We start from the raw sequence: 23,193 nt of genomic DNA, 5'->3' as shown, positions 1-23,193 counted from the left end.
CTTTCATTTTAATTATCCAGTTGGCTATCAACTACCACAGCACCGACAGCCTCATTACAAACATTTTCTACTCTGGCCAGGCCAGAAGTATGAAATGAGATTTTGCTCTCAAGTTTTTAATGTTTATCATTGACATCCGCCAACGTTGTCCTACTGAGAGGTAAAACTGAAGACATATGTGCAGGTTACACGTTCCAGAAATTGCTCGGGAAAGCATGTAAACACAGGGCAAATGGACATGAAATGCTTTGGGGTTAACGAGACCTCCAATGCACTCCAGATCCTGCTTCAGTGTAATCGCCCAAGCGCAGGAGCAGAGCACCAACGTCTGGATGGAGAAGGACAAGGAATCGTATTCACTATGTGCATTTGTACATACACAAATAAAAGTGTGTCAGGGTTTGGTAAGCAAACGCCTTGCACACCATTCCTCTGCAAAATTGTTACCTTTCCAATTCAAGCCATACATCTTCAGGAGTGCTTTTAGCAGACCAGGAAAACGGCAGCTTTTAAAAATCAATAAAACCTCAATAACTAACAAAAACATCAATCTGAAGGGAAAACCACTGATTCATCTCTGTGTATTGTACCTAACTTCCTTCACAGAGGTCAGGTCAGATCTTTCTAAATTTCTAAACAGACTAACTTCTCCCTGGGCTTACACTGCCTGCCTCTCGTTATCTGGAGGAAGGTAAACCTTTGTCAGATTAAACTCGAGTTTTAAGGGATGAAAATATTTTACCTCTTGTGACAAGAATTTCAAGAGGACATGTGAAACACCTGATTTTTATTCACTTGCTCTAAGATGCAGGCAGCACCAGCAAGGGGTATTGCTCTTAAAATCCTGCCATCTGCAGCCTTTTGCTAATAAACTGTTTTAGGAATAGAAATCACCGTGGAATGGGAATATGCTAAAATCCACAGAAAATATGGCTGCAAAGGCAACTGTGGGTAACTGCTTTTGTTTGATGCTAATCCAACAGCCTGGGATTGTCTTATTTTCCTCAAAGCTCTTCCTCCAACTTTCTCCCCTCCCAGGGATCTTAGTGCTTGAAATAGACAGCTTCATATTTATTTGTGAAGGAAGCACATAAATTTCTTAACACTGTCCAGCAAAACCTTACTTCTAAAAAAGCTGCTTGCTGGTCACAGAGGGAATTTCAGTATTTTGGCCTGCTCCATTGCCTGCTTTCTTCTGAGTTGCCTGCAAAACACCGTAGTGTTGCATGACAGCTCTTGCTATATAAGCTACCACCCATCAGGGACTGGACCAAAACCACACTAATTTTACAGAGGAAATTTCTATAGTGCTGACTGGGTTTCAATTCAAAGCAGCAACACAGAAGGAGAGAAAAGCATCTGTCAATGGAATCTCACAGTTTCTCCTTAACAGCAGTGTCCATCTTTCTGCCTACGGTGTTGTCAGTGTGTAAATAATAGCAAGTCCCCCAAAAAAAGATCTTTCATGTAACCTCAGGAGACCACTTCAGAAGAACACAAGAACAATGGCAACTGATCAGAAAAGCATGTAGCCTTGCATCCTGTCTGTGACAGTGACAGCAATCAGATCCTTCCGAGGAAAGTACACAAAATTCTTACGCAGGCAGCTGAATTACTCAGCGCCTGGCTTAAGCCCTCCCAAGAATTACAATGTGTTATCCACATAAAGATCAGGTCTTTTAAGCTCTGTCCCTGACAACGCTCCTTATGGCATTCGTTTCCACAAGCTAACTGCTTGTGGATCAGGTTTTGGAGTGCTCTCCTGCAAACTGACCTGTACTGATTGTTTCTGCAGCATGAGGAAAATATAAGAAAAACACACCCCCTACCTTTTCAAGACATTAATTACTTTAGGTGCTTTAACATTAGCCCCCCCTCAACCCCCACTTATTTTCAAGAATGAGCAAATTAAAGATTGTCTTTAAATACTGTCTTTAAAGCTACTCCCCTAAGAAGGAAGCGAAGGGCACGCATGTGAAGACAAAATGTGAGCACATGCAGGGCTGGGGCTGGCTGGTCTGGACTAGACATGTCGGCCAAAAGTGTCGTGTGTGTAAATGTCTAGTTTCATTATGGGTCATGAATTCTCTAAAAAGCACAGAAGGAACCATTTGTGCTCTCACTTACCCTGTACCCTGAACTAATTCTTATTTATTACCCCAGTCATCACACTTGCACAGTCACAGACGCTGCGTGTTTAGACAAAAACAGTTCACCAGTAGCTGCAAAGGCCAGGAAATAAAACGCTGAACCACTAACCTGGGCCAATTAACAGTACAGTGCGGGTCACAGAGGCGTCCGGATCTACCAGACGGCAAGATCTACCTTTGGCTGAAAGCGTGGCTCTAGCCCCTCAGCAGTTACCATGCTGCTTTCTCTTACTGTTACAGTACATCAGGTAACTCCACCTCTGCTTCTCTTGGGGACTAAACTACAAGAGACAGGCTTTCCAGACAACCACCAGCCCCCGCCATCCTAACAAGACCTATGAGTGAGCCAGAGGCACGAGGAACATGATCTTATGACATCCAGAACACCCTCACCTCCCACAGCTTTGAGTGCCCAGCACACTTCAGAGGGATTCTCGTCAGCACTCAAGAAGCAGCGGTCTGAGCACACGGTAGGGGTCATAAATACTTCCTTATCCAATTCCCCACGATGCCCATCAGCACTGAAACAACACTCTGCCAGGGTACAGAGCCACAGGCTTATCCATCTACTTTTTCAAATGACAGCAACATTTCAACAGGTTTTTGTACCACAAAGTAAACACAAAGAAACACTGCTATTGACTGCAATTTGCAATTACATATTGACTAGTAGGACAAGAGAGCTGAACAAACAGCAGGCCACAAATAAACACCTACGATGACTAGCAGTCTTCGTCCTACAATGGAGGGGGATCACGGAATATGTAGGGAAGCCACTTGCACAATTTCAAGTGGCTGGTCCTTTGCAACAGAAATTATTCGCTGATTCAATTTTGCTGGCAGTATTTAGAAATGCTCTTGCCTCTTGCTGTTATAGATGGCAATTTATACAAAGAGCAAGTGTTTCAGAGCGGCTGGGTGGTCGTCAAAAAGGCATAAATTCATTTAAGGAAATTGTTGTAATATTGATGTATCCCAATGTTTAATTTGCCATGGTTTGAAAAAGGATCATAACTACACTGGAGAATGAATCGGGTCTCTGTCTGTCTTACAGTTGTTATTTCTAAGATTATCATCCACATGAACTTCCAAAGTGTCATCTGTGACTTGCAAAAACACTTTAATATCAAGTTGAACTGCAGCTCCAGAGTGAGCTTTGCAGCTAAACTTGCATCTGTGGATAAGAGAACGTGACCTCTGTAAAAGATCCTGGGGTTAACAGTAGTTTCAATCGCCATGGTGCATGACCAGACCCTGTTTTAAATAATCCCTCGTTTTAAATTTGTTCTGACTAGTATCTTCCTGGCAGAAGGAGTACTACTGGAAAACAACACACTGAAATGACTACTGCAGTGCGCAAGGTTTGCAAATGCAATGCCTTCATGCATCATCAATTACATTAATGGAAAAAAGGAAAGACAATATTTGGGTGAATCCAGGGATTGTTAACGTGCTAAAAAATCCCATTTCATTCAGGCCTAACTATGTAGAGCTGAGCCTGATGACTGACCAGTGGCCCATCTGAAGTCAGTTTGTGTTCAGCGCCTATTCCGTCCCCTTCCCTAGAGACCACACCACCACAAATGTCCCAGGATGCCAGCTGAGCTTCATTATTAGCAGTCCTATAGAGCCAAAAACTGAACCCTGGGGGAAAACTTGTCATGGCATTGCCAGCAGTTTATTTGCTTGGTGATTAGACAAAGGAGTCTAGTGTCTGGACTATGAATCCATAAAGAACAAGCTCAATAAGTACAAACAAGAAAAACTAACATGTCTTTTATACACAATGCAAACATTTTCTCAGCTCAGTGTGTCATATACTATATTGTCCAAGTCATTGGAAGGTATAGCGTTAGCAGCTGGTAGGAATATCTCACTGGGGAGCTTTTAGTGCAAATTCAACATCCATTGTATAATATTCTGTATTATTACCTTTGCTGCCATAAAACATCCTCAGTGAGAACAAGCGTAACTTTGGACAACTTGCTTTTCAGGAAAATCTGGTTCTCTCTCTCTGCATTTTTTTCCAGAAATATTTTCTTTTAATATTTTCTCTTTGTCTTGCCACTCTCCGCCCCAAAATATGACACATTTTGTATCATACTTGTTAATAGTTTGCCGTATTATTAAATCCATGGGTTTCAAAGCAGGTAGCAGGCAGCATGCTGTGTTAGCCAAAAAGCTGAAAGGAGCTGAAGGCTCTGGACGGGTTAAACAGGAATGAAACCACCTGCACCTCTTGGCTGCGATGCCAGCTGATGGAGGCAGGGTACTGTGCAGACCCGCACTGCAATGGAGCATGAAGACCTCACCCATCGGCACGTTACACACACATTTGCGGATTCAGCCGCACTGATCTCGTGAGGAGCTGGAAAGTTGTGTTTCCAAAGCACGCCGAACTCCGTTTCACTTCACATACCCAAACCTGAATGTCCCTTGTGGACAACACACTAATGACCTCTGTGCTCAGGACACCAGACAGCACGAGAGCCACAGCAGAACACGAGTCTACCAGATTCCACTTCTTATTCTACCCACATCTAAAACATCTCTCCCCCCGCCAGTCACTCTGTAGCCAACAAGCCCCAAATACCTTCAGCACAATAGCCAACTCGCAAGGCTGGTGTTTTGATAGGTCGTCACAGATACCCAGGGAAGCTAAACATCTTGAAGGAGTAGATTTCTTTATAAGAAGATTTCATTGCATTTTATAAGAAATGCAAAAAAAAATAAGCCTTAGAGATAGAACCTCTTTCTACACCCACATGACTAAGCAAAAGCAACCACATAGCTGATGACAGTTTCAGCATCGTGAGTTACAGCAACACAATAGTACCTCAGATTTATATATTCCAGCAGTGTTCCTGTGAACCCCTGCTTGATGGACATATGGGCAGCATCTTGACAGAGGAATACGTCAATTTAAATACAAAACAGGGGGAGAGGGGGAACCAAAACAGAAAAAAATTGTGAGACATTTTGACGTTCCTGTCCTGTAATTTTACCTTCAGGAAGATTGACAAAGGAGGTGGATTTAACTAGTCAAACACTAGCATGGTTCTCACCATAATAACTCTCTACATCAGCCTTCTGAACTAATATCTTTTTTTAGTATCAGGTTTCTAAAGGATCTTCAACTCAATCACTAATTTTCAGCTTGCAATTTACCCTGGAAGCATTTTTGCTGGTGCAATTTGTGCCACTTAACTGCTTTGATTTGCAGGCACGATTAGTAAGTTAAGGATTTATATATCCAAAACTACACCTGTAAAATGGAAGGCTGCTTTTAAAAACAGCCCACATGCTTAAATTGAATGCAACTCAGTTCAATGCTACATGGATCTCTAAAGCACCCTGCACATTCCAGAGTAAACAAAAAACCCCTTTACTTTCTTCTTGTGGCAAAGTTATTCTTTAACTCACTCATCTTTCTTACATGACTCATTCTAATCACAGAGGCTCTCATGAAATAGTACCTCTCTTTGTCAGACTGTCAATGATTTCTAGTGCTCAAAAGGTGTGGCCAAGGACACTCAGGCACTTTTATTGTTACTTATATTGCCAGGTAGATTGGACAAAACCACAGGATGCTGACTATGATAGCTAACACCATCTATCGCTGCGGTGACCAGGACCACTCAAATCCCAGGGTGGGCAGAGGCAAGAATAAAACCAGTAACTGTGATGAAAGTGAAAATAAAAACAGAGAATTTGGAACGCATTTAAAACATCCTTCAAGGCAAACAAAACAAACCCAACACCCCAGAAAAGACCAGACAATCCTATCCTGAAGGTTTCACTCAGCCAAAAATCTTAACAAGGTCAGTTTTAACAAGCACTTCATCACACGCTTACAGGGTAGGTGATGGCCTCGCCTCTACAAACTGATGATCTAGAGAGAAGAAAGGGAACAGGGGAAAGACCCAGAGAAGAGAGCGCCTTGGCCAGTGCCATCAGCAGAATCGTAAAAAGAAATCAAAGCTCAAACTGCTCTACCTGTGCTGCCTCTCTAATCTACTTCCAAGTCTACACCAATAGTAATTTATTGCAAACATCCATTTAAAATTAGTGTAGCTCCAAATAAGCAAGTTATAATAACTTTAACTCCTTATTTCTTCAAGGCAACTCTTTGCAGGGAAGGTGTATTACTATTAATGTTCTCAGTTCAAAACTACTGTCCCACAAGAGAGTAAGTCAGAGCTCTAACATGCATATCCACATATCCAGTTCAGCTCATCTACAAAGAGGAGGGAGAATAATGCAGTAGGAGAATATGTAAAATAAATCTTGCCTCTGTAAACATTAGTGGATTAAAAGGTTGGAAGGAGGAAATGGTTAAAGCTGTCAAAATGTTTAATTAGACATAATCTGATGTATAACTGAGTGGGGGAGTAAAAGAGGTCAGAATTGAACTTCCCCTGGAAACATCCTTTCCACTGAAAACCGAAGCACTTCCCTGCTTGCAGCCGCAAAGAACACAAGAATGTGTATGAACCCCTCTTCCTACTATTCATCTCATCTGATGTTGTTTGTTTGCTCGTTTTTCATCTGAGATTTAAAACCCTAAACCATCCTCAGTCATTTGACTAAAATGTGAAAACAGCTCAAGGGAGTTTTAGCAAAAAATGTTTATGTACATTGACATTTTTTGTGAGAACTAACTTCGAATTGGGGTAAGTAATGGACTATGGTCAGTGATATTTTCCCTTCAGAAACAGGCTCCCTGGATAAGATAAGCAGAAAGTTGGTCTTTGCTCTATAACCTTACATCAGCATATAGGAAAAATCCTGGAATATGTGCACATATTGGGGGTCAGGAGAGTGCACTGGGAGATTTCCTCTGAATTGGTGCAATAATACACCATTCATGTAACTCAGACTTACTTGTGCTAGTTGGAATCTAGTTCTGCAGGCTGGTAACGCTACCAAATACCACGAGGAATGCTCACTTTTTACGTAACTGATGCCCTGGAATTCATTTTGAAAGCAAGGTATACGTGCCCACAAATGAGTCACTCCTCCTCAAGTGTGTTTGGGGCTATACATGGGAATCACTGCAGCCTGTACCGAAACATAGTTTCTGCCTGGAAAACACCACCTGTTTCAGCAGCTTGTGACAGTTAAAGGCTACGGTTCCCAAAATCACATTCCACAAGGTAACGGCAAGTTCTTTGCAGCCAGCAACATTACTTTCATAGTGGCCTGATGATAAATTGCTATAAAAATTCAATTGTAAGGGTGCAGGGTGATCTGGTACTCAGCCCAAAAGTGTTGAGAAGCACTGGTTTGGAGGAAAAGCCACGTGGAACTCAAGACAGGGCATTAGAGAAGCAAAATGATCGCATGGACTGGTCTAGGTCCCCAGCATTCCCACTACTACAAAAACACCCTGGTACTTCCAGAGTCTACGAAGTGCCTGCTGTAATACAACAACCAACATCAGTGCTCTCTGCTTCGTTGCAAGACAGTACCTCCAGTGCTCCAGAGCTCCTTCACACTCTGTCAAGACTATTTGGTTTATCCAAATGATATCTCTCTCTCTCTCTCAGACCAAACACCTCCTCCAACTGCAATGCTTCCACCTATACACTACTAACTTGGAAATCTCCCAGCGGGCACAGACCAAGCCTGACCTCTTTATTATCTGATCTCAGATCCCTGTACGAATACAGCTGCTTACATGTTTCACAACACAGTATGTTGCCCTGCAGAACTGTAGGTTTGTGCTCTAAGAAAATAAGAGTTCTTCAGGTGTGGGAGGCAAGACAAAACCAAAACAGTATTAAAATAAATCTTTTAAGAGAGAACACTTACGGCTCCCCTGGGATGAAGCATATTAAATACACAAAATGTACTATAAAAGTTAGTTCTATTTTCTCACTCCCAGTTAGAAGACAACCCTGATCCAACTTCCCTTAAAGTCAAGGCAAAAAAATCTTGCCGTCTGGGCTAATGCTTACCTTTAAATTGGGCCCAGTAAGTATCAGTAGCAACTGTATGCACAGAATCTAGATCAGGGTACAGAGAAGAAATACAGTGCTCCTTTTGACTTAGACCATATATGAACACTCCTCCAGTCACCACACTTGAAAATTAAACTTACAGGCTCAGTGAAAAGAAAGAATTAAAGCTAGGCAGGTTTTCCACTTACTACCAAAAACTTTTAGTGTCACTGCAGAAGGGGAGGGAAAAATGTACGCCACTCGTGAGGTATTGAACCTAAGTACACACCTCTCTTCCAGCAACTGGTAGCCATTACATGTCTAATAGCAGCATTAAAATTACAGTTGATGTAACTCAAATGTTCATCTCCTTCCTTCAAAACTCCAAATATGGTGTTAATGAAAAAAGCAAAGGCGGCAAGACTAGCCCTTCTGAAGTATTTGTGTACGAAACACACAGTACAGTGCAGCTGCCTGCTACGTGAGATTGTATAGCTGCTATTGAGAGGAAGTTGTTGATTAAATGAATTACACGATACCAACAAAACCCCCATCTTCCACGATAAAGAGCTTGAATGACATTCTGAGGTTTGAGGAACACGTGTTGGGGGAGATAGAGAGGCTATGTTAAAAACTGTTAGGACTTTGGGTGGAATGATAACTACCTCTCTAAAATCTGTGGGAAATCTTTCCCCATTATTATAATAAATTACAGAAGTGAACACAACCTTGGCAAGAGGTGCTTGAACTACAGCCTAAGGGAAAATAGGCCAACATCTACTTACAGAACAGACATGCCACAGGCAGCACAAGTGCAAGCTTCACTTGCAACAACCAGCCCAAGTACCTGCCCTGTCTGAAAGGCCAGTAGTTAAGACAAACCTTCCTTCTGCAAAGCAGGGAGACAGGATGGGAAAATGAATTATTATGTTGTGTTAGTGGCCACGCAGTGTCATAAAATTAAGATATTAGTAAGACAGCTAGTCTGGAGAGCTCCCCTGTTCTAGGAGCCTGCACTCGCTGACACATACAACACAGAGGGCAACACTGCCTCAGGCATTTACATCCTATCAGCAGGAGACAAGGACATCTTCCGCTCCCTTCCCTGCCCCTTCTCCCCCACCAAAGATTATTTACTTTGTAATCTAGGGCTGCCCAGTGAGAGTGCACACTGTAAACAGCATCTTTATAGTTTGGTCCTTGGTGTGTAGGGGACTGGGCTAGGGCACAAACGTGTTTTCCTACAGCCTGTTCACTGATTCGAGAAAATACTTCCGTTATTGATTGCAGACAGTTTTCCAAAAAGGCTTAACTGCTTTCATGAATCAGACCCTCAGATTGCCGTGACTTCTTCGCGTATCAGATACCTTTCTAGCACACAGGAAATAAGGAGTAGGAACTTGTAAAGGACTTATGCAGGAAATAACCAGGCTCTGGGCTATCTCAACTCGCTCCACCTTGGTAAGTAAAAGACCTACCGTTGTCACAACATTAATCGAGGCACACTGAATACAGAGCCCTGCTATTTCATCTTTAATGTTTAAACTGGAGCTGTTCTATGCAAACTGTTTAATCCCTAATCAGCAGCATCCTGCAGAAGGCCAGAGAAGTTCAGAAAAAAAGATACACAATCAGGTATGGAGGGGGAAATGGGGAAAAAGGTTCTGCTCATTGTTGATATGACTTAGAGGATCTCCTGGCAGATAGGGAGCTCCACCTTGTCTTGGCATTCAGAGCCCCAGATTGCCAGAGAAGTAACCTGGATTTAAGAATGCTTAGCATGGTCAGGGAAAGGGAAGACAACAGTAGCATGATCTGCTCCGGGCAGGACATGGTGGTCCAAACCATCTGCAGTCATAAACCAAGAAGAGCAACTACGAAGCATTCTGTCTGCCTTCTGAACTGGACACCTGAGATACCAGGGCCTTGGGTGGTGCCCTGGTGTAAGAAGGCATTCATTCAAAAGGAAAGCCCATGAATTTTAAACAGAAAACAGGAAAGTGTCCAGAATATGAGTTCTGTTCTAGGACGAAGAACAGTTAAGCAGGTACAGTAGGAAGTGAAAGATGAAGATTTGATTCAGTTATGTATAGCCCAGATGAGGAGCAAGACAGTATCTACTGAGGTAGAAGCAGATGGCAGAAAAGAAACACACAGCACCTGCAACTCATGTAATATACACATATTCAAGGTTAGCATCCAGAAGAGGTCGTCTTTGTGTGGAATAAATAAAAAAATGTCAGAGCAGTAGAGGCTGTCATCGTAAGCCAATGACAAGAAGATGGGAGTCAAAGGGAGTCGAAAGAAAAACCTTCAATTTAGCAAGTCTGATTTATCCCATCATTGCGTCCCACTGTTTCAAGTGCCCTGTTCACTGGACACGTTTATAGCTCGGTTGGTACAATCACAGCACACCAAAGCTGCTAACATACCTGCAAGGTTGCAGTCTCGTGCAAGGTTCCACTAGGTTGGCTCAAGAGGTAGGGGAACTCAGGTAGGTAAAGGTTTCAGTTTTCAAATTAAAGAGGTTTTAGCTGGAATTGACCCTTACAGGAAAAATGAGCCCACAAGAAGACTTAAGAAAGTACCTGGCATTGCTAGGTTTCCTGAGAAACCAGGGGCTGGAAGGCATTTGGGAGAATGCCCATCTCTCTCCACGTGAGAAGAGGCAAGTTCTTTCAGAGCCCCAGTTACCTATGATTATTCACCTTTAATGAACCCTCTCAGGTCTCTCTCTTCCTTATATTTCCTTGCTTCTGACCTTATGGTATAAACTTTTTGTTACCAGGGTTTCCTCTAATGACACCTCTATGCTCTTTCTGAAGACAGACACTTTTCTCCTCCGCATTTCAATGGAACCCTTGCCATACCCTCCGTTTGATGCCTCACAGTTTCCACTTGCAGAATTCCCCACTGTTTTCTGTGCCTTCCCCTGAGCTTGAGCTGCCTAGGCTAGAAGATTAAGGTGCCCATTAACAAGGACCAAATCTCTGGGTCTAAGCATTAACCTAGCTGAACGCTGTGTGTTCAGGAACTGGACCACAGTTCTCATTCTGGCTCTGCCTCAGTCCTGCTGTGTGACTTTGGGCAGGACGTTTCTCCCATCTGGCCTTCTTGGTTTCCCCATCTGTAGAAAAGGGCAAGCCTCATTATCCCTCCCTATATAAAACATCCTGAGATCTACAGAAGACAAACTGTATTGAGAGCCAGGCGCTATTATTATTACAGTTCTGGCGTGTTAAATAGACACTGGCAAGAGACACAAAGGCACAATAAATCCAAGGGCAAGGAAAGCAGACAGAACAGTAAAGCATTAAAAACTGAAGAAAGAAGGGGGAAAAATGTAGTGAAAACCAGAGTACAGCACTGGGGCACTACTGCTGTGGCCTAAGTATATATGGAAGGATAACACTATTTTGAAGCAGTTGTACAAATCCAGCGGCCCATCCTCTCAGCCTTTGTGTTTTTAGAGGCCTGTAGTTCTGGTGAGTCCAAGTTGCTGCTCCTCCCTAATTCCACACATGGGAAAGACTTTTTGTATGGTTTGGCTTACAAATGAAGTGACTGACTACACCTGTACAGCTCAAGTAGGCGAGGAGATACTCTATCACGTTTTGAAATCAGCCAGGATTATACTTTCTCCAGCTGGGAAAAGCAACCAGTAAGAAATGAAAAGCACAAGAAAGCTCGCATGCAGACCTGTAGGACAGCTAAGTGAAGCTAATATTTATATAACTGCATAAGTAGTGCTTTAAAAAGGAAGATTATCATAGAATTATAGCATCATCTAGAGATAACTGAGGCTCTGGAATCAACATAGTAATGTGCCTGTTACTCTACAATGCTGCTGGGCAAGCAGCAGTTGCGATCCATCCGTCAGCGTGTCCTTTGCTGTCACAGGATCCTTGCTGCAGAGGCTACCAGGTTCTGCTCCTTTCCATTATGGATGAGGCTGGAGTGTCCCTGTGATTTTTCACTATAGGGAGTTACAGTGTCCCTCTAACCAGTTTTCATTATATCTCCTAGGCAAAGAGCAGCTTGTGTCTTGGGGTTAATATAAAAGGTAAGAAAAATTCAAATTCTGTCTTTGCAATTCCTGAGAAACAGTCACTTTTGCTTTCCAGAGAGCAGCAGAAGCTGAGAGTCTATGAACTGGGTTTTGAATGTTTGGAGTGAGAGAACTATGAGATTGGCTGTGCCTGCAAAGAACAGGTTATGGTATGAATGCAGGGTCATACATTGCCTTTGGTGGATTTCTTTTCCCCTTGCTGTTTGAGTTTTCATTACCATGTCTTCCTAAAAATGTGTGCAACCTTGTTTCTCGGTTAAAAGGATTTTCTTTATTATTTTTTAAAGCCTGTTTGATGAGTGATATGAACTGCCAGCAAATACTACATTTCACTCCCCCTCATTAACATTGTAAATTAATTTAGGACTCATTTGGATGCAGAATTAACAACCTGAGGACTAATCCACTCTTTATTCAGAGGACATACTCAGGATGAGCAGTCTTTCGTCTCACATCACTCAATTAGTTAGCAGGACCGTCTCTTGGGAATAAGATGATATTTCTGTCTCTCTGCTTGCAAAGGAACTGTTCAAGGTTAAGGCAGAGGTCTGGGAGACATCAGTTCTGGTTCTAGCTCTACTACAGACTTCCTCTGCAACCTTGGTCAAACGATTTTACACTCTGCATCCATTTTCTCTAATTTACACATCTAGAGCGGTCAGACTTAGAGACCAGACAAAAGATTAAAAGTACTGCTTATGATGGTTTAGGCCAGCATGTTTTATTACATCAGGGCTAAGGATACATGGGCCATGGGCCAGCTGCCAACACAGAAACTTGTTAAGCCAAAGTAATACATTTAGTAAGTTCTCACTTATGTGCCCCTACCCTTACTTATGTGAAATGGTGTTTTATTTTGTGAGCACGCTTCTCCTGTGATGCCACTGTGATTAATACACTATTATCTATATTGCAGGGGTAAAGTCAAGCCCTCAGTTTTCAGAGCAGCAAAATAACCAAGAGAAAATGTTGCTTTTCTTAAAGCAAAAGTTAGCAGCAATCTTGCAATATCTCAGTGACGCTGTTTTCAGATGCCCTGTATGTTTACTAGAGAAATAAATAACATTTCTTGCAATTAACAAATTAAATGCCCTGTTGGAGCTCAGCTCTTACTCGCTGCCAGCAAATAATCTGCAGAAACATTTCATCCACTGAGGGGAATGAAGATTAAATATATGCTTTGGCAAGTGTCGTTTTCCATCAGAGTATTTTCTTGAAGGCACTTCATGTCTAATGATACATTGAGGACCTGTTCCTCTGAGCACAATAAATACGTATAAATAATTGCTGCAGAAAAGAGCCTGACGGACAACCAGTGCACTTTGGGCATAACTGATTGATGCTACTTATAATCAGTAAGACTTGTAAAGCTCAGGCCTTCTGTTCTGGACAGGAGCTGCACACATGAGCTTAGCTGAACTCTGCCATCCCACAAGGAGAGCATTTTTAAAGCCCTAATACAAACTGTTATCAATTGTTTGTGTTGTAGCATTACCAAGAAGCTGTAACCACAGATGAGGACCCTGTGGTGCCATGGGTTGCAGAAAATAAAAAGGAGGAAACACTGCAATGGTTCCTATAGTCTGAAATCAAAGGCCAATTGGGCTCCAGAACATTCTCACCTCTAGTGTGATCATAAAGAATGAATGATTTTACACACTTTATTGTTGGCTACAGTTTCATGGAAAGGCTCTGGACAGGCATTTGATATCCACTATGACAGCATAAGAAAAAAAAAGCATGGAAAAAAATGTCTTTCTGGCACACTATTTCTAATCATAATTGAATTCCAATTTTTTCAGAGATATAATTGTTCCAGTGTGGTTCCTTCAGACAGATGACAGTGACAAGACAACCACAGCACCACAAATCTATGACTGTAACTAATAATTCTGCAGGAAGTTTCCAACCAGACTGTTTCTCTCCTTAAAATATTGCATTTGCTCTCTGGCTAGTCCTTTAAACTCTCCGTAAAGATCAGATGGGCTGTTATAACTACATGAGACTGCTACTCAATGTCATCAAATCCAGCCCATTGACAAAGGCACTCCTCTAAACAACCTCAGGACCAGAGGCCAGAAAAGCTGCGTTTGTCCTGCAGTTGTACAGCTCAGTCTGCAGATGTCTGCAACGTTGAAATGTCTGCTACATTAAAAGGACATCAAGATTGCAATAATCCTTCTTCCTTAAATGCAAGAAGAGAAATGTCTGAAGCTAACAGCACCAAAATCTCATGGATATTGCTAATCCATGAGCTACCATGAGCGCAGTGATTGCTAGCCTTTCCTGCAGTTTTCATCCTCAGGTACTTGTCCTGATGAGTTTTACATTTTCATGCCACACTGTGCTCCCAATTACCGTACAGTCAGCAGATTCTCTCTAGAGCATATGAAGGGCATCATACATCACACTTATTACCGACCTAGAGAGTTAAGAGAAGTGAGAACAACAGGATCCTGCTGTTGGTTTATCATGAGTTTTCTGGTCCAGGAGAAGTAGCCGTCTCCTATTTGAATTTAGTTATCATAAGTGATATCATTAGGTTTTGTTTGCTTTTAGCCCACTCTGCACTCAAGTCATGCTGAGCCCCGATCTCCTGGCCACCAGCAAATCAAAACCAGAAAAACCTCATGTTCACTCATCTTCCTAGTAAGACTGTATTTCAACAACCAATGTGCCCAAGGGCCATAACTGAAGAAACCTGAAAGCACCCTTCTGAGAAGAGAAAGGTTACAAAAGCCAGTGAGAAAACAAACACTCTTACCTGTCTGTAATAAGCCAGCCCCACTGTCCTTGACTCCAAAGTGCTGCTGGATGTCTAGTAACACACCTGCAAGGAAAACAGAGAGAAGAAACTCAGTGCCTTCAGCTTTTGAAAAGCATATAACTCAAACCTTTCGTGAAGCATCAGCAAAGCTTCACGTTCCAGTAGTTTAGACACATAACTTCCGAAGTTTGCACATTGGCTTCTTTTGGGTACATGTACGCTCAAGAATTATGGGCTACTACAGTAAAAGCAGAGGTGGGTAGATACATTATGCAAAGAGTTTGGGAACGACATCCTCGTGCATGAGAAACTGGGTCTTTCCTTTCTACTTAAATAAGCTCAGGGGGTTCTTTTTGTTTGTTTTCTGCAGGATCCAGATCCCTTACTTCTGTTATTTCAGAAATACAGGGAAACTGATTCTGCACCTTAGGTGCTTCAGATGGTTCGACAAGACAGACAGATCGATTCCAAGACAAGTTTTAACAAATCTCTGTTAGGAGGAGATATGACACATCGATGGGAGCAATGAGGGAAGTTTTCACATTTAGCTAGTTCTGGGGGGTTCTCATTTCCAAGACAAATGTAGAAAATAAATTTAAAATAGGTTAGTAAAGGTGGGTAAGTGACCAAATGCTTAGCTTTAAATCAACTACAGGCAGAACCAAAACCAAACTTCTCTCTTCCCTGAACCCCTAATATTTTAATTGGCACAAGCAAAATTAAACGGTTTTGTAACATTTACATATTCAGGTAGATTTAGCACTTGGGTATCAAACATATAAATACATGTAACGTCAGGTACAAATGAACAGGCATGCTTTTGTAACCAGCTAACCAACAGGGAAAACCCCCAAGAGAGGTTTTGTAACTCATTTTGGGGGACATGCATTTGCCAAGCTGTAGATCATCCAGTTGTGTCAGAGGCCTGAACGTTTGTCTGCGGTCTAAACAAACTGCACTGTGATGTGATTCTTGGGTCTGGAACAGACAGTTGCTCTCTTGATATCTAGGACTTCCTTTTTATTCTACTGTCTTCCTCAAAACTGAGAATGTGCAGGTTTCTGTTTTAAAAAACAAGAAATACCACTCTCCAACCATACTGAGCATCTACAAAAGTTCACCTTCATTTCAAAAGTTGATCTGAGGCTTTATGAGCAGTGATTCTGCTCATCACTGCAGGTCACGGGCATCAACTAAGCACCAACCTGAACTCACCATAAATATCTTGGCTTCTGGGACTGCCAGGATCACACTAATGACAAACGCAAACTGATAAAAGACCCAGAGGTAACTATTCCCAGAAAATATCTGGGACAATGCTAAGAATACAGACATAAATTAAAGGTACTCAAGGAAAAAAAGATACAGAGAAAAAGGAAAAAGCAAGAAAGCTTATTTGTCCTATTCCATATTACTTGTACATCACATCTAGTCAGGGCAGCATTCAGGCTGGCTTTTAGACTACCAATATCTGCCCAATAAGATGAGTACAACCTCCTACAACAACCTGCCCTTCCTCACTCTCTCTGTCAGACTGTTTAGCCCTCAGCAGAGAAGGCTCAGGGTGGGGAAGGGTGTGAATCTTATCAATGTGTATCAATACCTGATAGGAGAGGGGGTAACAAAATCAGAACTAGGCTCTTCACACTGGTGCCCACTGAAAAGAGGCAAAGGGCACAAAGTGAAACACAGAAAAACCCATTTAAATGTTTAAACCCCATTTTTAGCAGGGGGCTTGGACTAGATGATCTCCAGAGGTCACTTCCAACCATCAGTTATTCTGTGATGCTGTAATTTTCTGAAGTATTAAGTGCCTGATTATATCCAGTTTTCCTCTGGCCTTTCTTTTCCTTTGGAGCATTGCTGTCTACTATAATTCCAAAAGGAACTTCTTAGCTTCCTCTTGGATGGCAGATTTACCTCCGTTTTCAAAGTGCCCTGGCATTTCTTGGCTGCCCTTCCCTCATTTGCTCCATTAATAACTGGGATATCATTACCCAGGCAATATCTGCTGACAGAAATAAATTTTGTGTTTGCCTAGCAAAACCCTCTGAGGTTTAGATGACTTACATACTCCCCTTGTTGTCCCACCCTTTCAGGAGAAAGTGGTTCTTTTGCAACCCAACCTAGAAACCTTACTTAGCTTAACCAGCTCTGAACACCTTCCATTTGTGCTCCTTTATTGGTTGGTCCTGGACTGCCCACATCAGGTGAAGCTCAGCAAGTCAGAACAACTTGTGGGTACTTCAATCCCAATTTTGTCGAAGATAAACCCATCAACATTCTCCAGAAGAACATGGAATAAGGGAGGAAATACCAAATACAATGTTTTCTTATGCTTTCCTATCATCACTCAGTTGTGCTACACAGAAGTGAAATAACCTACTAACTCCTTGCAGCTGAGCCTGACATTCCAGCTGGAAAAGCCAGGTCAGAGGGATCCAAGCTCTCCTTACTTTTACAGACACGTTCAATACAAGACTTAGTCTGCACACATACATCACTGGGTGGTCCAAGTGATGCCCATTCACCTCCTGGTCCATGGGCAGATGGCTTCCTGGTGGATGCCATGCTCCTGTTCAGCCCATCAACTTGCAGCTTCTTTTATTTCAGTAACAAAGGGCTAAGTTTTGCACCCACCTTTCTTTCAGGATGGGGCTTCAACTCCCAGATAGATTTTCATTTCAATAATTAAACTCTGTGAAACAGGCTACAAGTACATTACCTGAAGTCTGCAAAGAAAAACAAAGTAGTACAGGACACTGCACCTGTGCTGTTGCAAACACTCTGGTTAGGATGGTAACTGATGAAAAAAAATTTACCCTGCAGCTAGCGCAGACAGACTACCTTGATGCTGGTTTCATGGTAGAAATCTGTGCTGAAGTGATCACCAAGCAGGATTCATACCTTCTGAATTAAGTTATCTCCACAGGTCCCTTCCAGTTTCAACACCTCTGCGACTCTGTGCTCCTAATCCCACGATGGAATTCACACACATGTCCACAGCTTCCTCCACCACCCTGAAAGGTGCCTGCCCTGCCTGCAGCAACGTATCCCCAGCCATGCCAGAGAGGGACATTAAACCACCAAAAGTCACCAGGAGCAGGAGCCTGGGATGTGATCGAAAACGTTGCCTCAGAAAGAAGAATTCTTTTTTTTTTTTGGATTTGCATCAGAAACCAGAACAGCAAGTGCAAGGGATTATAATGGTGCCTACACAGCGAAGCAGAGGAGGTCTTCCAGTTCATTACAAAGAAATTATCTGTCCGATGACAATGGCTTTACAGTTCTACAGTGCTTTTTTCCACAAGAGAGCACAGTTTTTACAAGCTTGAACTACTGTAGCCACAAATGAAATGCATTTAGGACACTGAAGTGCAGCCACCTTGGATTAAGCCTACAACTTTATCATGGTGGCAGAGAGGGAAGTGGGTTCTGTGGATAGTCAATGCAACAAGACAACACAGAACCACAATTATAAGTCCTGTGTGAGCTTGGAAGAAGGTCTCAGATGATTAAGAGAAATCTGCATGTCTAATTGGCATGAATTTCCAACTCCATGTCTATTTTATATTCTCTTTGGACTGCAGGTGTTTTGATACGGGATTTAGAGCATTAAATTAGAGGCAGCAGCAAGCAGATGATGCAACACATCTATGAAGTGATACGAGTTTCTCTCTGCTGTGGGAGTTTTCCTGCTCAGCACGCTCACATGGGAAGACACTCCTACTCTCTTAAATTTGCTCAGCTCTGTTTCCACCTCACCATGGCAATGACTCACCTCAAACTTTAATAAGATTTAGGGATACAATTAAGCAATGATAGACCAGAGGAAAAGACAGGAAAATGATAGAGCTTTTGACTTTCCCTTCTGGTTCGAGACGATGGGAAGGCAGAGATAGCTGGAGCCAGGCTTCAGACAATGATCATGTTGCTTGTAGAGGTGCAGTCCCAGGTGTCGCACACCACCTGATGTAATCAAAGCAAGGGAAGCTGCCACATGTGGCTGACAAGGCCTTTCTTGGATTAAAGTCCATACCTATGTTCCAGGAGGACCTCAAAATAGCCATGAGCAGCTAACAGGCACCTCTCTTCCTGAGACAGCCCCTCAGCAGGGCTGATGGCCATTTGGGATGTCTTTATGATTACATGGCACACATTAGTGCTACCACCTATTATTTCTTAAGCCCATTTGGCATTTCCAGGACTGAACAAACACACAGAGAAAACATGGTACCAACGCTCCAAAGTATCTTACCGGCTGAACCAGACACGGTTAATGCTGATGTAAGAGCTTGGAACTCAATGAGATGTAATACGGGCAGCACCGAGCCAGCAGTGGGATCAAGATGGGCACAGAGACAGGACTTACTGGGAAACCCAGGCTAGAGGAATGACTAGTTACTTCAGCCCTATCTAGGTTACTTTACTAGGCCTGCCACGTTAATGCCTAAGTACCTGACAAAGACACCAAGGCAGTTACTGGATTTTTGTGGGCACTGGGCATTAAGAGCATTAATGCAATTAATTAGAGCAAATAATTAGAGCAAAAGACTTTTAAGAGCAATTTGGAGGATAAAAGGTCTTGGGTGTGGAGTGTTAGATAGGGAGGGAATGTCAATTAAATGAGGAAGAGGAACGTGGCTGACCTCATCCATCCACAGTGTCAGAGGGTTTCTAGAATCCAGTGCAGGATCCAGAGTACTGCTGCCATTTTTAATGGCCATTTCATAAACAGTGAATATAAAAGACCTGATTCTGAGACTTTTGGGAAAGGTGAATTTTCCTGGAAGTGCGCGGTTTAGGCTTCAAACAGGGCGGGTGGTGGCACAGATCACGCACGAGGCAAGCTGCTTGCCTAGATAGGCTTTGTGTTCCTGACCATAGCTCCAACAAAACAAAAGCTGCACAACTGGGAAGGTCATCTGAGATGGGGTAAAAAAAAGTGCTCTGAACAGAAGGTCATCTTGGTACAGCTGTTTCTTGTGTTAACCATAATTTACAGAACTATTCCATAGCAGATTTAGTGTGCAGAGTGCTTTGGTTATCCTTTATATTTAAAAGAAATGTAGGCTCTTCATCTAGTTACTGCTACCTGTATATATGAATGAAGATTCACCATGGTAAGAAACAGTGTTCATAAGCTAAGCCACAATGAAATCACAATTTCAAAGCAAAAACACATTAGAGCTTCCCTGGGAGAGCCCCATTTTCCACTCACCAAAACAAAACATCATGATTTGATTTCAAACTGCTTCCAAGGCAGGTGCAAAATAGAGTCAGCCTGTGCACCAAGCACAAAGCTACAGAAACAAAGCCACGGGTTTTCAGCTCACACAATCTTTAAACGCTGCGTGTCTGCCGCAATACCACTGGCCAACACAACTACTTACTTAAAAAGCACATGCATCTTTAAAGGTACCTTTTGATGGGGAAAAATGATGGTGCTTGAAAGTTGGGTGCTGGTTCCTTTCCACACGATGCCGGCTGGGCACTGACAGCCCACGTGTGCCCCCAGCGCCTTCTCCCCCGCCCCACTGCAGCCCTGGACTTGCACTGATCTTTGGGGAGGCCTCAAAGGAGGTGGAGCAGAACCCACACTCACACGCTCTCTTGGCTCCCAAAGAGAACTCTTTTCCCTCCATTACCTGTTGCTGCCTACCTCTCCTCCTGTATTAAGGCATTTTCCTTCCCAGGCTATGTTCCCTGCTTCTTCCAGGACCAGCTCCCTCAGGTGTAGGCAATAAGCAGGGATAGCCAAGCCCTGGCCTCCTAGCCATTAAAGGCACAAGCCACCTTCCTACCATCAGGCTCTTCCTCATGCCTGCAGCCATATTCAGCCTGCTTCAAATAATGCATTGAGGAGACACAGGAGTGCTGTGCACACCTGCCTGTTCAGAGACATGTGAAAAGATTAGGTGGAGAGAAGTTTACTCTGAGGTCTCTGTGATTATATCTTGACTGCAACGCCGAGGTGTGACTGCAGTTCACACACAGATCCCTAAGCTTCAAACGAGCTGGCTTCAGCTCAGCCACCCACTAGCTATTAAACACCAGCTTCACAATTTGGACCCTATTTAAATACTCAGCTGCAGAAAACTATCACGGTAGCCTTGCTGATATTTGTACCTCAAGATAAAATCCCACTGCTACCAGAACTAGCAAAACTAGAACTAAAATGCAGCACCACCTTCTTTGGATTGCCATGGAAGCACTCTCTGTCTTACATGCAAAAAGAAGCAGGCCTGGTCTTTAAGTATTGCTAAATGAACAGCAATGTCTTGCTTGAAAACATCGACAGGAGCTTCCTTGGGACATAGGCACAGACTTCCCTGCCGCAAAACTAATTTCCACTGTTGCACGGTGTGGCAATACGCATTGGTGAAATAGTCTTTGGTTTCAAATAGTGTTGCAGGATTAAAAAGAATCAAAACAAAACCAGCAACTAGACAAATGAAAACAAGGGTTTCCTAAGATCTGCTCACGCTGGCATGCAAGAAACTTGTGACCGAGAAAGCACTGAAAGGAAACTGCCAACACCCACAGTGGCACGTTTAGAAAGGGGTTTCCCTGAGTACTCGAGCGGAGCACTGTGAAGGTCGAAATCCAGCACAGCAGTTCAAGCCGAAGATCAGTGAGCCAGGGTCTCGGCGCCCAGCACTGCAGTCGTTCACAGACCGTGAAACAGCTGCTTAAAAATCTGCAACAAAACCCCAGGGTAGGCAAGCGCGAGGGTTCAAAGCCTTCAGATGCTGATAGCGTCCCACTACCTGCACAGACAGAAAGGTGACAGGGTGAAGGCTCGTCTCAGAAGACTGTGTTTGAAATGGAGAGCAAACCCGTAAGGGCTCTGACACACAGAGGACTTGCTGTTTACCCCGAGTAGCATTTTCAGTGGGCTTTCGTTAGGATATTCAGTGGGCATTCATTGGCGTTGTCCGCTCTGCCAAGCACACTACTGCTTGGGAAACAAAATAAAATTTTCTGTCTACTTTGTAGTGACATTCCTATTCTGAATCAAAAACCAGTATTATCCTCAGAGACTTGCACCACCTGTCACACCCACTTTTTCCATTCAATGTTTTTATCGTTATTATAATATCGGTGGGGAAGTATCTGAGCTATTCATTCATTCCCAAAGGCTATTGGCTTACCTGCACGGCATGTAACAAGTAATTAAACATTAGGAAAAAAAAATAAGGAATGCAATTAACCAAGGGCTTGGAGAAGAAAATATATTAAAAAACCAAATTCTCGCTCCGTCTCTGGCAGGGGCTAGGCAGTAATAAATGATGGCTCCTCTAACATAGCTAGAACTCCACTGTAATGTTGCATGCAAAGCACAAAATTGTCTGCAGGAGTGGGAGGGGATAAAAAATGTTCATCAGGTGTAGAATCAATTAGCACAAGGCATCATTAACACAGGGTCAGGCCATCTGGGGAAGGCAGCACAGGACAACTAGTCCTGCTCGGATTAAAAAAAAAAATCAAAACAAAACAAATAGGAATTTGCATGCAACCGTGGCTGCCAAAATGCTGGGTGCCTCACTGGCAAAACCACACCCTCATCAAATCCCTCATCTCCCTAATTACAGTGTAGGCCTGTTCCCAGGCCTATGGCTGGGAAGGAAGCCCTTGTCAAACGGGGAACATGGGACACTTGGGCCAGTACAAGCCCAAGAGCTTAAATAAATTCCAAAACATGAAAGATTTTCCATTTATGATCCAATGCAACAACAGCTCTCACCAGTAAAACTGCAAAATGACGTGGGTCAAACCTGAGACCAAGCTCACAGCGTCCCTTTGCTCTCCCTTCCACCCCTGCCACACAGCTCCCTAGAAAGAGATCCTTAGTTTCACCCCCGCCTCATCTCACTTTGAGGCTCCTGCCTTAGCCTATCTTAATTAGCCTTGCAATTCTCACAAGCCAAGGAAAGCCTTCAGTTAGAGATAAATTCTGTGATTTGGCCAAAAGGACAGGCTAACATGAATTGGCACCTAGACCTGGACTTAAAAGCAATCTTATTCATTGAGACTTGGAGAGATTCCCTTATGTGGAATGGTAAAAATCAGAAGTTGTTACAAATTTAAACAACCAACAGAAATAGAAGTAGTAGCTAAGGTTTATGTTAGTCATCCGAAATGACAGGAACCATTAAGGGCTTTCAGATGAAGCTGGCCAGACCTTTCTCCCATACCCAGCATCTCTCTCTCAGGACTCAGTTCAGACCCTCTTTCTAGTTTTTTAACTCACACAAACCAAGC

The 23,193-nt window shown here is 43.0% G+C and overlaps 1 protein-coding gene across 3 annotated transcripts in view; it reads right to left on the bottom strand.

Moving 5' to 3' along the window:
- The window catches only part of LOC142066112 (sphingosine-1-phosphate transporter SPNS2-like), a 140,337-nt gene that overhangs the window by 88,462 nt on the left and 28,682 nt on the right, over nt 1-23,193 (bottom strand). For all 3 annotated transcript variants that reach the window (XR_012663608.1, XR_012663609.1, XM_075113141.1), the window contains exon 2: nt 14,926-14,991. Coding sequence is in view for 1 of the 3 variants with exons in the window: in XM_075113141.1 (XP_074969242.1) it covers nt 14,926-14,991 (66 nt within the window). In the remaining 2 variants the exon portion in view is untranslated. The remainder of the gene's footprint in view (nt 1-14,925; nt 14,992-23,193) is intronic.

This window comes from Phalacrocorax aristotelis, chromosome 18 (genome assembly GCF_949628215.1).
Source record: "Phalacrocorax aristotelis chromosome 18, bGulAri2.1, whole genome shotgun sequence".
Classification (NCBI taxonomy): Eukaryota; Metazoa; Chordata; class Aves; order Suliformes; family Phalacrocoracidae; genus Phalacrocorax; species Phalacrocorax aristotelis.
The sequence above is the reverse complement of the archived record's forward strand: the minus strand, read 5'-3'. Positions and strand labels throughout refer to the sequence as shown.